The following is a 13,427-nucleotide window of genomic DNA, read 5'->3' on the forward strand; positions in this document are numbered from 1 at the left end:
TTTCTAAGTTGTCTATTATGGTCAAATAATGGATTTTAACGAAGCGGCGTATTTAAGATGCTCAAACACACCTCAGTTGCGTCATAATAACCAGCTCACACACACACACACACACGGGTCGCCTCAGTGAGGGCTGCAGCGCTGCGGTTTGATTGCAGAAGTGAGACTGTGTGAATGACATGGTTGCCAACCTCAACACACTCAACCCACTGTGAGGCAAAACCCCGGAGCTAAAAATAGATTCACCGTCTGGCCTCTTGTAATGGCAATGCTCCGGTCCACGTCTGTCTGCCGGCTGAGCGTGTCGGATCTGCTGATCCCATTCATCAGATTCATGTTTTTAGGATCTACAAGAGTTAAGGGGAGTGAATAAGCAAAGAACACATGACCAAAAGCACTGCTTTATAAGTAGTGCCTTACTTTATTAAGCCCTGCAGGGAAATTACATTTTCCCTTGCATCCCTCCTGTATGAGAGGATAAAAAGGTTAACGAGTCACATTAGCAGACAAGGATTCAGCGGCTTACTGAAGAACAGTTTGTACAGCATGTTGTAGCACTACTGTATCAAAGACATCTCCAACATCTCTTTATTAATGCATTTTTATTGTGTTTTTAGTGGCATGGGTCTATGCAATGAATGCCAGTCAGTACATCAGGACCGATCTGATCAGTGTGATGACATCTAGTCCACTTTAATACAGATAAGTAATTACAGGTGCTTAAAACTTCAAATGCAAACACCTCTTGTACTCAAACGACTACTACTACTACTAATAATAGTAGAGCTTGCCTCACAGCGAGAAGGTTCCGGGTTGGACTCCTGTCTGTGCGGAGTTTGCATGTTCTCCCTGAGTCTTTGTGGGTTCTCTCCGGGTTATCCGGCTTCCTCTCACCTCCAAAAACAAGCAGCTTAGGTGAATTGATTGCTCCGAGTTGTCCGTAGGTGTGAGTGTGTGTGTGTTTGCTTGTCTGTCGCGTGGCCACACTGGCGTCTCATCCGGAGTGTACCCCGCCTTTCACCAGCAAGGTAGGATAGGCTCCGGTAACATCCGTGACCCGCAAGGTCGACGAGACGATTGAAAAAGGATGGATAGTAATAATGAAGGAAAATGTGCTTGACGGAAGGAAAACTCACTGAAACATAAAAACTATGAAGAATTGGTAAAAAAAAATATCATAAAGATACTGAAAAATAAAAGGGAGAGTTTGGGTGAAACCAGGATATGCATTCTGATCACTAACGCTGATGTTTAAATCAATATAGACATGTTTTGAGATGTGGACTTTAAAGGAGGCAGTGACTCAGACAGGCCATCCCAGAGCTCCAGGAACGTGACCTCTCTGGCCCCTTTTGTTTTCTACCTGGATGCAGGATCAGATTGAAGACAACTGTCTGAGAATCACCAACCACACCGAGGATAGAAATTCAGAAACATATTCACGTTCCTGGTTATGAAGAGCCTTAAGGGTGATCAATCAAATCTCAACATCAGTTCTCAAAGAAACAGGGAGATGATGTAAACACGAATAAACAGGTGTGGTGGAAGGATATGGTAAGGTCATACTCTAATGATCTTTAGCAGTAGGATTAATATAATTTAGAAGCCCTAATGTGAACTTGAACATTAACCTATTTTTATATATATATATATATTTATTAATTCTATAGAATGGCTGGTTCTGTTCGATTTCAATCCTGCTCAAAGCATTAGCTCAGAGGGATTATCCCACCAGCCAAACAGTCTGTCACCAGCAGCACGTTTCCGCTCTACAGTCACTACGGTGGACACTTGTCTTATATCTGGCCTGCTTCACTACTACAAATTTGCCCTCTCTCTGGCCCAAAGGGGACGACGAGCTCTGCTATGACTTTAAATGAGACACATTTGGATTGATCTGATTAACAGAATAACTGCAGGTTGCTTCCATGTGCTTTTGTTTCTCACGGGCTTAGAATTTATGGTGGTTAGTTATACATGACTGGATTATCTGTCCCAAGGCATCATTGTATTAGAAGTTAAATTAAGGATGTTGTTTTATCAAGGTATACAACGAGATATGAATATTGCAGTCGGCTTATGTCAGGTCCAAGCAAAGCTTTTCAATCCACATTGTATATTTTTGTTTTCTATGGTATGCTTGACATCTGTTACTTACGGTGGCCCTGAAGTGCAAAACACAACAACAAATCGTAGCGCACACAATAAAGAAGGAATCGCGCAAACAAGAAAAAAAACACACACACAAATAAGAAATCACGCAAACAAGAAAAAACACACACACAAATAATAAATCACGCAAACAAGAATAGAAAACACACAAACAAGAATCGAAATCACGCAAACAAGAAATGAAATCACGCAAACAAGAATACAAAACACGCAAACAAGAATACAAAACACGCAAACAAGAATACAAAACACGCAAACAAGAATCGAAATCACGCAAACAAGAATACAAAACACGCAAACAAGAATACAAAACACGCAAGCAAGAATCGAAATCACGCAAACAAGAATAGAATCACGCAAACAAGAAATGAAATCACGCAAACAAGAAATGAAATCACGCAAACAAGAATAGAAATCACGCAAACAAGAAATGAAATCACGCAAACAAGAAAACTCCAAACCGGAAATGCTAAATATCGGACATGCAGAGGTCCGAAAGCTGATTGCTGAGAAAGTTCATTTGTAATTATGGCTGCCACCGAAGACATTATCAGTAATTATTTTGATGCGGGACACACTTATGATGCAATAGTTGACATGCGGTTGGTTCATTGTCCAGAATCCCTTGAAGTCTCTTGCCGCAACCACTGCAATAGTTCGGCCGTTCTTCTTCGGGTAACTTTTTACCACAATGACGGCAAAACATATTTTTGTATCTCACGCTGTTCTCTTACCTACTCAATTGCTACTAATTGCTGCTCAATTACGGGAAACCTGGAGCGAAAGTCAGAATGATTGACAGTGCTTCTGTCCAATCAGCAACCAGACCCCTCATGTCCGATATTTAGCATTTCCGGTTTGGACATGTCCGATATTTAGCATTTCCGGTTTGGACATGTCCGATATTTAGCATTTCCGGTTTGGAGCTTTCTTGTTTGCGTGATTTCATTTCTTGTTTGCGTGATTTCTATTCTTGCTTGCGTGTTTTGTATTCTTGTTTGCGTGATTTCATTTCTTGTTTGCGTGATTTCTATTCTTGCTTGCGTGTTTTATATTCTTGTTTGCGTGATTTCATTTCTTGTTTGCGTGATTTCGATTCTTGTTTGTGTGATTTAATTTCTTGTTTGCGTGATTCCTTATTTGTGTGTGTGTTTTTTTCTTGTTTGCGCGATTCCTTATTTGTGTGTGTGTTTTTTTCTTGTTTGCGCGATTCCTTATTTGTGTGTGTGTTTTTTTCTTGTTTGCGCGATTCCTTCTTTATTGTGTGCAATACGATTTGTTGTTGTGATTTGCACTTCAGGGCCACCGTAGTAACTTGTTATTTTTAGCTAAATCAGCACTTTGGTCATCTGTTTGTCATTTTCTGATGTGCCATATAAATATATTTTTTACATATTTAGAGGGTATTTTACTTCTATGATACCAACCGCTCTTCCCTGTCTGTACCACCTTTGTAAGTTTTCTGTGTTGTCGTGTCATCCCAGCCAGACAGGCATTTTAAGAGCCTACTTGGCTCTTGACCAGTGAGGCCAGCGGGCTTCCTGTGAGCATCAACCAAGCTGGCACTAGTGACACAAAAGGCAAGCCGTGCTGACAGCCTAAGACAAATGGCCTGTTAATGATTTCTCTCTGGCTTCTCTGTGTCTGTCTATCGGATCACATCTTGGACTGGCATTGTGTAAAAATTGATTTCCCACAGTGGGAGTATGCATTTAAACCTAATTAAAATACTTTAATTAACTTATAAATGCAATAGACTTTTATTTTGCTGAACCGTAAAACATCTTCTGAAGGCTCAGCATACATTAGAAGTTCAAAACCTCACTTTTGTTTTGTGTTAAAATACTGCTATTTTATTTCACCTTTTCTTTGACAAAGAACTATATCACTGAAAATGCAGTAATATCTCCAAATGAATGTATTATAGCACCCATAACAGGAAATAAATTGATGAGTAAATTGTATTTTGTATACCAACAAAAACGTAATACTCACAGAATTCACGTACTGTATCTTTCTCATGGATTACCAGAACCCTTTGAGACAAACGATTGATCACTATTCGAGTTTCTATCGTCTCAAGAAGGCTGTGGCCTGGTTCTGAAGGATAAGAGAGCTTCTGCGAAGGATCACCGATAGAAACCGACTCGAGCGGAACGTGTGATAATTAGAGACGTGCAGGAAGAAGCTTTTTCTAAGGAAGTCAATACACTGTCCGAGGACAACAATATTCCAAGAGCAAGCCCCATACGTGCATTTCCACCAGGCATGCGTAATGGTATCATCGTGGTCGGTACCCGTGTGAAGCATTCTGCGGTTTCAAGCTCAAGGAAACATCCTGTTATGCTTCCCTCCGAACACAAGGTATCTTCCATGGCGAAGCCCGTCAGGGGACAGAATGGACGTTATCTCGTGTGCACGAGATGTGGGAAATACACCCTGCCTTGAGATCAACCGAGAAACCAGTCCGTGTTGAATTATTACAGAAGATAAGATAATATCCTATATTAATTATGTCAATTCTACTTATACATAGGTCTTTAACTAACATTGTTGGACAATGGACTGACCAATGAAATAGTAGCTCTATATAATAATATGGAATGCATTTCCTGTAGGCGTCAATGCTAGTGTGAATCGCTGTTTGTCTTTCAGGCCATGTGTCCCTGTGATGAACCAGCGGCTTATCTTGGGTGTGGTTGGGAAATTCTGGTGTTTCTGGTGTGCTTAATGAGCTTTAGCACAACTTACCCTACAATAAAAGTGGACAATGCGTCAATGTACCTTTTAATATTGGTCTACGCATATTTTAACAAAGTAGAAGAATGGTCCAACAATGATGATGATGATGAATATATTTATTAGATAGAATGTTAGAGTACAAGTACAGTCAAACAGTAGCATGTATTACAGTACAAGTACAGTCAAACATCCTGTCAAAAAAGCCCTTGCGGTCTTGTTTCCGTTGAAAGTCCTCAGTACATAAATCATCAATTGAAAGTTGAAGCAAGAAAAATACAATCTGTAGTATTTTAGCAGTTGACTAATGTTTTTTTTTCTTTTCTTATTTTCTTTTCCAGTGAAAAAAGCCAAACTCCATGGGCCTCCAGGTAAGAATTGATGTGTGACAAAGTGTGTCTGTTAATGTTTGAGGAGCAACATGTATGGACACGATAATAATGATGATGATAAGCGTAAATGAATGAGCAGTTTGTTTCTAGCGCGAGGTAAGATTTTACTCTCCGTCAAGAGGAGGAGGCTTTCAGGTTTCACAAAGATGTTAACTTGCAAATTGCTGCGATCTTTGCTTTCATATAAACACTAGAAGTTTTGGCTATCCATTGATTTACAAAAATCTATCAAAAACTATTGGGGCCAGGCAAGTAAACAATGCCAAATGATGATTAGATTTAGGTCAGTAAGTTTTTATGTCCACATTCTAGTATGTAGTACCGGTACTCAAAGTTCAGCTCTGCTCTGATCTATGAGAACATGACATTGCAACAGCATATTTAAATCGGTTGGCTTGTTGGGCATGCAACGGATCTGTTTAAGTTCCTTAGTACCAAGTATACAGTATATATACTTTATTATATTATCTTGATTTTTACTTGGGTATCCTCAAATGAGAAAAACAATTACAAATAGGGATGTAGCACCAGCATTTCAGTGGTCATTCAATGGGGAACAATTCCTCCCATCCACCTTTCGTTACTGGTGCCTTTTCATACCTTTTTCTGGCTCCAGCTGCTCATCCCAGCTTCTCTCCTGGCAATGATGGAAAGCAACAGCAATGAGTGGGAGAATGAAAATTCAAGGCAGTGGAGGCAGAGGGAGGAAAGAAAATCAATAGATCATCACAAACAAAGGACCACCTGCTAGCCTGAAATGACAACTTGTCATTCTGGCACAAAGGAGAAGATGGAGACAAATCTGTCAGTGACTTTAGAAGAGACTGACTAGATATTGGGATGACTTGTGATTGGTTGCCTCTGGCCTTAGAGCGCAATCATTGCAGGGCAGATTTTCAGAATGGAAGGAGGAGATTTGATTGGCCTCCCCTCGGGTTCATAAAAGAGAACATGGGTGAATGCCATGGTTACAGCAGATGTGTTTGTAATTCATTTATCCTGTAGCCTTTAATGACTTTATACTCTAGTTGTCGCACATTATAACTATAGTAATAACCCTTAGTTTGTTCTTTATCAGCTTTTAATAATAGTATGTATTTATTCAGACACAAAACAAAGTATTATGATAGAAGGAAGACCTGAATATTACGCACCATAAATTATTAATGAAAGTGTGTCCAACAAAACAATTTCCCTGAACAGAGAGGGGAATGTCTCTATGATACTGGGAGGCTCATTGTCTCTTGGGGGGGGGGGCTGGATTAAGAAACCTCAATGAAATCGCTTCCAACATCTTTAAGCATAAAAAAAAAAAAAAAATGCATTTCTGGAAAAATGCATCAATACCTCATCGACATTCTTAAACTTAAAACTTCACCTAAATCAAATACACCTAACGCTATAACACCCAGTAAATGGGTAAGTATTCCAGAGATATAGTTCCATCCCCAGACGTACCCATTAGTCTAAGGTCAGACACAACTAATAAGTTGTCCTGTTCTAATGGCCTAGTTTGGGAAACATGGTCTGATTTAGCGTTGAATTATGAAGCAATAGATTATTTGACTGGACTAGCTGGTTGCTGTCCTAAGGCGCCACTGAAATCCCAATGGGAACAACCCCTAAGAGACGTGCTATATGTGTCACTTGATTAGTTTGGGAAGTTTAAGGCACATTATACTGTTCCTAGCCATGCTATCGCTGAGCCTCTGAGAAAATGATTAGAGGTATGTTGTCCTGTCTGTCCACATTTGTGAAATAACCTACAGCTATTGGACGAGTTGCCATGATAAAGATACAACAGCCGGCTTGTTGTACCTTTAAACCTTGTTGAATTTTGCATTTAGCAGTGCAAGTCAACTCCCACAAGTCGATTGTTTGGAAAAACAATTCTGGTAGGAAATAAATATTTGCCTAGCGATGCAAGAGGGCCTTAAGCACACAAACAAAAGCAAACACGTTCTGCAGCCCATCTGACGCTGAGCAGTTCTGGTGAAGAAAATTGATATGAGTGAAAGTTTTATTTTGACTCCTAAAGTTTCAGTTTCCTTATTGATTCAAGTTCAGACTAAAACTTAGCCCATACCTTTTGGAATGAATAATTATCCTCGAACATGCTTTTCTTCTTGTTATTCAAACCTGACACATGGCTCAAAAGGTCCTCGGCTGTCTAATGAATGCAGAAGAATCCCTGAGCATAACAAGCTTTGGTGCCGGTGTAATGAGGCGGTCCGGTCTCGGGTCTGACGTGCTCTGTCTGTTGCTTATAGCAGGCTCCAGCAACTCTTAGTGACTTTAACAGGAGCCATTGTGGAGGATATTTTTATTGTTTCCTATCTCAAGAATGCAGTATTCCCCCCCACCCCCCCCTAGCTGAAAGTGTTACAGAAAAAGATCATTATATTTCAGCTAAGCTGTTTAAAGAACACACACAAGCTAATTTGGGAGGCAAAAATAATTTGGTTTGAGTTTCTCCTACGGTGCCCATCTACCAAAAGCTCTCCTCTGCCCATTCTCCCCAGTAAACTCCTCATGCCCATCCCATAATTGATATTTCATTAAGGTAGGCAGCTTCATGAATGTCATCCTGCCTGACCATACAGCGCATGTCCGTGTGTAACTGAATATAACTTATTTATCTTCATGTGTCGTTGCTTCTTAATTATGAATGACACCAAGAACTGCTCCCCAAGAAGCTCCTGCTGCATGCTGGGATATGTCCAATCACCTTAGTTACCGTTTACTGGGTGTGTGGGTGTCTGCACCTCTGTGCTGATTTTTCTCTCCGCTGGCTTGTCCAGTTGATGTGTTTTCCTCATTTTGTTTCTTACCACTCCTGTCTCAGTCAATAAACAGGGTTGTCTGCACCAGTCGGTCCCCTCTTACACTTAATCACAGACCTGGCAACCCATTTAAGTGAATGATGGATTATTCCACATTAACCCTTTCACCCCCTGTCTCAGAGTCAGATTTCAGATATTCTTCACATTTAACATGTCTGATTTTCAGGACGACATTCTTACACTTACTTATTTAAAAAAAATGAAGAAGGAGAATAACAGTGAAAACAGGATTGCTTTAGGTGTGTTGGATATAGTGACAGAATCGTGTCCAACTGCGGTGCTGAATCAAAACATTTCGCGAAACCCATTCAACTGCAACATACTGTTTTCCTTTTTATATTTTTTGCACAGATCAAACAAATGTAATTCATATAAAGTTCAGTTTTTATTTTTTGTTTTCGCTTTGGACAGCCAGAATCACTGCTAAGTCTTATTTCTTGCAATGTGGATTGGGTGGCAGTCAATGGCGTGGGGCTCAACTACCCGATCCCCCAGACAAAGGGACTCGCTCTTGGGACACGGAATGCCACCTGCCTGGGGGAGGCGGAGTTTGAGATGGACGGTGAGGGGTAAGATATAGTCGGGCAGCTGGAACCTACCCTCTGGGATCTTCTCTTCTCTGGCGTTTCCGAGTTGAGAGGCGGTGGGCTGGTGTGGGCTTGTTTATGACCCCACAGCTTTCTTTCTCGTGAGCTTTCCCTGGAAGGGGTACTGGATAATGCACAGACTAGGGCAGTGACAGTGAGACCTGGAGGGGGGTGATTGGGACGAACAACACACCCGATCAGAACATTGGTTTACAGTGCAGGCGGAGCGCTGCTGACCTCCACTGGGGATATTGTTGGGTGGTGGGAAGGAAGAATACTTTGAGGATGTCCTCAATCCCGTTACCATGTCTTCCATGAAGGAAGCAGAGGTGGACTCGTCCATCCCCCAATCTGAAGTCACTGAGGTGTTTCCTAAACAACTCGGTGGCAGCGCACGGGGGGTGGATGAGATTCTCCCTGAATATCTCATGTCTCTGGATGCGCAGGGATTGTCATATTGATGCATCTCTATAACATTGCATGGCAGTTGGGACAGTGGCTCTGGATTGGCAGACAAAGGATTTAGTTCCCCTTTTCGAGAAGCGGGGCAGGAGGGTGTGCTCTAACTATAGGGGGATCACACTCCTCAGCCTCCCAGGGAATGTCTATTCCAGGATACTGGATAGGAGGAATAAACTGATAGTCAAACCTTGGATTCAAGAGGAACAATGCGGTTTTTGTCGCGGTCGAGGAACACTGGCCCTGCTCTATACCATTGTGCGCTTGTGAGAAACCTTCTTGGTCAGTAAAAACTGAAATGCTCTTCAGTGTCTTTAATCCAACGTTCCCGGCATAAAAAGCATTAAGAAGTGGAGGGCATGTCTTGTGCTTCATCATTTGGGGTCTCTCTTCTCTTCCCTGATGTTTAGTGCTGCCTTGATCTCTTCTGCTGAAGAACGATGAGTGCTTCCAAATCTGTGTGAGATTTAGAGACAGAAATTGGTCTTTTGTTTGGTCTCGCAAATGCTAGACATTTATCTTGCAGGGAAAATTGAGAGCACAAGTCTTTTCCTGATACATGTCCACCCATGAAGTCTCACTGCCTTTCACTGACTCAATCACGTTACTGCACACAACTGTCTAATTCAGGATCAGCCCACAGGGAAGTCATTTAAAAAATGTCAGAATGGGTTTGTGAGCTTTCAGGTAGACTGGGCCAGAAATAAACTGGGTTGTACTTGTCTTTACAGCTCATCTCAAAAAAAGACATCCACGACGTTTAAATGATTCACAATGTATGAAGAAATGTGTGAATGGTAATTGGCCTCAGAGCAAGAAGGTTCGGGGTTTGATTCCTTTTTGCGCTGAGTTTGTATGTTCTCCGTCTTCCTCCCACCTCCAAAAACATGCAGCTTCGGTGACACGAAATTGTCCGTAGGTGTGAGTGTTTGTTTATAACACTCTGCAATGAGCTGGCGTCTCATCCGGAGTGTAGCCCACATCTCGTCTGTAGCCAGCTGATTTAGACTCCAGCAGACCCACAAGATGGACAAGTGGCTGTAGACAAGAAAATGGATGGATGGTTATATTTATATATACCCAACTGTATTGAGTGAATGAGTGACACATTTTCAAAATTCTAAGTGTGTGAATCACTGCCTGGATTATGTTGAGATAATGTCTGACTAAACATGCTCCTTGGACATTAATCCAAATGTTTCATTTTGTTCCCCAGACAAGTTCGATGCCTACGTAACTTTAAAGGTGCAAAATGTGAAGAGTACCACCATCACGGTACGTGGAGACCAGCCGTGTTGGGAGCAAGACTTCATGTTGTGAGTATCAGTCTGCTATTTCTCTTAATTCATGTCACTCTGAGTATTCAATGATGACTCAGTCTTCTTGTTGCATCGTTACACCAGTAAGTAGTATAAAGTATTTAAGGATTCTTCTCGAGTCTCACAGGCATCCTTTGGTCTTGTGTATAATATATACAACTGATAATAACGACACTCTCTAAATATTTCTTAAAAAAAGAATATATAGCAGTTCCCATTCAGCTTGTTTTCTGATATTTAAATATAATACAATAAAATACATTAATCTGCATCTAATTTGCACCCAGTTTATGTAGTTGAAGTGAGTATCAGTTCTGGCCGGAACAATGTTTAATTCCGAGTCTCTTCCACTTATTTCTTCCACTTTCATTCAGTAACTCAGTGTTACCCCCCCCCCTTTTTTATTTTTATTAGGACAAATGCAGGGAGAAATTGAAACTTCAGACCATGTGTCAGTTCTTAAATGAACACCAGGTATCCGCTGCTAGCGGAGTTGCTAGCTGGCTTTAATAGGCTCGACTGAAATTGAAAGGTGGCGTTCACTGCCCGTGGGACTCCAGTCTGGCCAGCTGGCACAAGCCTTAGGCTTTGAGCTAGTAGGATGGATGGAAGGTGAAATTACATGCCGAGCTCAGTTAAGTGATAAATCGAATGAATTGTTCAGCCCAGTGTGATTCCACAGGGAACAATAATGTAGCTGATGGAGAAATTCTGCTTCCATGTTTATGCCTATGGAATAACGGTGTCCGGTTGTGGGTTTTTGGGTTGGTAATGACCCGAAAACATGGGAAAAGTGACTATTTTCCTAATATGTCCCCTTTAAGGAAACCCCATGGCCTCCAATGCTGAATGACTAATGATCTCCTAAGTCTCATTAGCAGGAGTTGGGCTCTATGGCGGAGCACAGCAGCGTGCTGCATTGTGGCGCTGTTGGAGATTTCAAGAAGGAATTGCTTCCAAGTAGGATTCCCTTAGTAGTGAAAGGTTTCACAATGAGGAGAGAAACATGTTTCTCACAAGCGTGTTCACATAAGGGCTTGTAGAATGATAGGCTCACAGTTTATGTAACGGAGACATTTGTACAATAGAAAGTATGATATAGAGAAGAAAAATAAATGATACACAAGTGGTCTGTGTAGTCATGGTATCTTTTTATAGCAATCAGATGGAGAAGGTTATAGCTTTAAAGAATGCATTAAGACACAGGTTTATGCATGACTAATGTGTAGAGAAACCTCTTGAATGGGCATGAAATGCCTTTTGATATTTTATTTAATCTGTTTCGCACTGATGGAATTTTCCGTGTTAACTGTATCTGTGCTCAACTCACATGCTGAAGCATAAAATTATGTTCTACCAGCCACAACATCTGTTCAAATAAGATGCACAGAAATACAACGAATGCACATGAATCTGTCTTCTTTTAAAGATGCTGTTTTATTTTTGTTGCTGCATAAATTGAATCATTTGAAACTCAGTAAATTAATTGCACAACTGCCCGCATTGTTTTCATTGATATGTGAGCTATAATGAACACTGGCTAGTCTGGGGCAGTTGTCTTTGCTTTAGAGTTTATGCCTTTATTTTGACAGTAACAGTGAAATATGATGAGATTAAATTATAATATAGGTTGTAAATTGCAAATGTTGACAAATACCTCAGTTAATAATGGTGCCGGAGTCGAACTGTCCCTGAATGTAACATTGCTGATTAAAGACCGGCTGACTGCCCACTGGTTAAGAGTTTTCTTTTAGTCAGATTTGGAGGAGGTTGCACCATGGCTGAACTAATTGCATTAGTTATTTTTGTTGGTGTTGCTTGTATTTCTTAAACCTTTTTCATAGGAGTGTGTTGATATGCTGACATTTCCTTAATTTTACATAGAATCTTATTGTAAATCAAGTCATGACACATTTTGATAATGCACTTCCTATCCACTCACCAACTGTCGCCTCATTTTAATGTTAGGACTGTATCAAACATGATTGTGTGTGTTCGGTTGGAAAGCAGTGAGTGTGTGTGTGTGTGTGTGTGTGTGTGTGGTCTGTGAGCTCCTGGGATAAGGAGATAAGCAGTTAAACGTTGATCACGCTATACTAGGGTCACTGGGCTTTACGTGCTCATCTCGTCGCATGCTTCCTTTGTCAGTGTGTCATGTCTCAGTTGTTGCTTTTTCTATTTCTCTTCTCTGTGTCTCTTTGATTTCATCCACCACAAGCATGACTTGCTGACCCATTGCATTGAAACTTGTCTTGTTGTCTCTACTCTTGAGTTTTGTCATTTGAGCTCTGTGTTCATCTCAGTACGGTCTTCACACACTGCTGAGGTCTTCATCTTTTCACCTGATTTACTGTATGGTGTCACAGGGTCATCAGCTTCCCATCAAAAGCCCTTCATTATTAGAATGACTCAACTGTCCTAATGTGGGGACGAAAACTAGCAAGGATTAAAATGTACTGTTTTCTTTCATTTTAAAACTGATGGTTATTGTGCCTTGCACGGTAGCCTCTACCACAAATGCAAATGCATGTGTGTGAATGGATGGATGTGGGCTTGTGTTGTAAAGCCCTTTATTACGGAGCTGAACGAAAAAGGCATTTTCTCTTGAGACTTTACTGTTTGGGTCTTACCGTTCTGTCTGACTGCCTGCCTGTGTGTTCTGGTCTAACTCTGTTATTTACTTCCAGTTCCCTGTCAATTAAGTTCTATGTAAGTTGGGAAGAAAAATGTTAACCTTTGTTTGCTCCCTTCCCATCAACCTGTGCTATTCTTCGGCCAGTGACTTAATCTAATTAGAGTGACAGAAATGATTCACTGCTGTCTGATCACAGCCTCCTCCATCTCTCTGATTTACACTATCAGCCGTGTCGCATCCTGTCGGCGTGTGTCAGCAGCCTCTCAGTCATGTTCATCTCA

General features: G+C 41.0%; 1 protein-coding gene across 1 annotated transcript in view; it reads left to right on the plus strand.

Annotated features, from left to right (window-relative positions):
• Window positions 1–4,440: 4,440 nt before the first annotated feature.
• The window catches only part of LOC137913563 (protein unc-13 homolog B-like), a 92,185-nt gene continuing 83,198 nt past the window's right edge, over window positions 4,441–13,427 (plus strand). The window contains exons 1-3 of the mRNA XM_068757206.1: window positions 4,441–4,597; window positions 5,253–5,282; window positions 10,409–10,508. Coding sequence (XP_068613307.1) covers window positions 4,441–4,597; window positions 5,253–5,282; window positions 10,409–10,508 — 287 coding nt within the window. The remainder of the gene's footprint in view (window positions 4,598–5,252; window positions 5,283–10,408; window positions 10,509–13,427) is intronic.

Source organism: Brachionichthys hirsutus, unplaced genomic scaffold (assembly GCF_040956055.1).
Source record: "Brachionichthys hirsutus isolate HB-005 unplaced genomic scaffold, CSIRO-AGI_Bhir_v1 contig_718, whole genome shotgun sequence".
Classification (NCBI taxonomy): domain Eukaryota; kingdom Metazoa; phylum Chordata; class Actinopteri; order Lophiiformes; family Brachionichthyidae; genus Brachionichthys; species Brachionichthys hirsutus.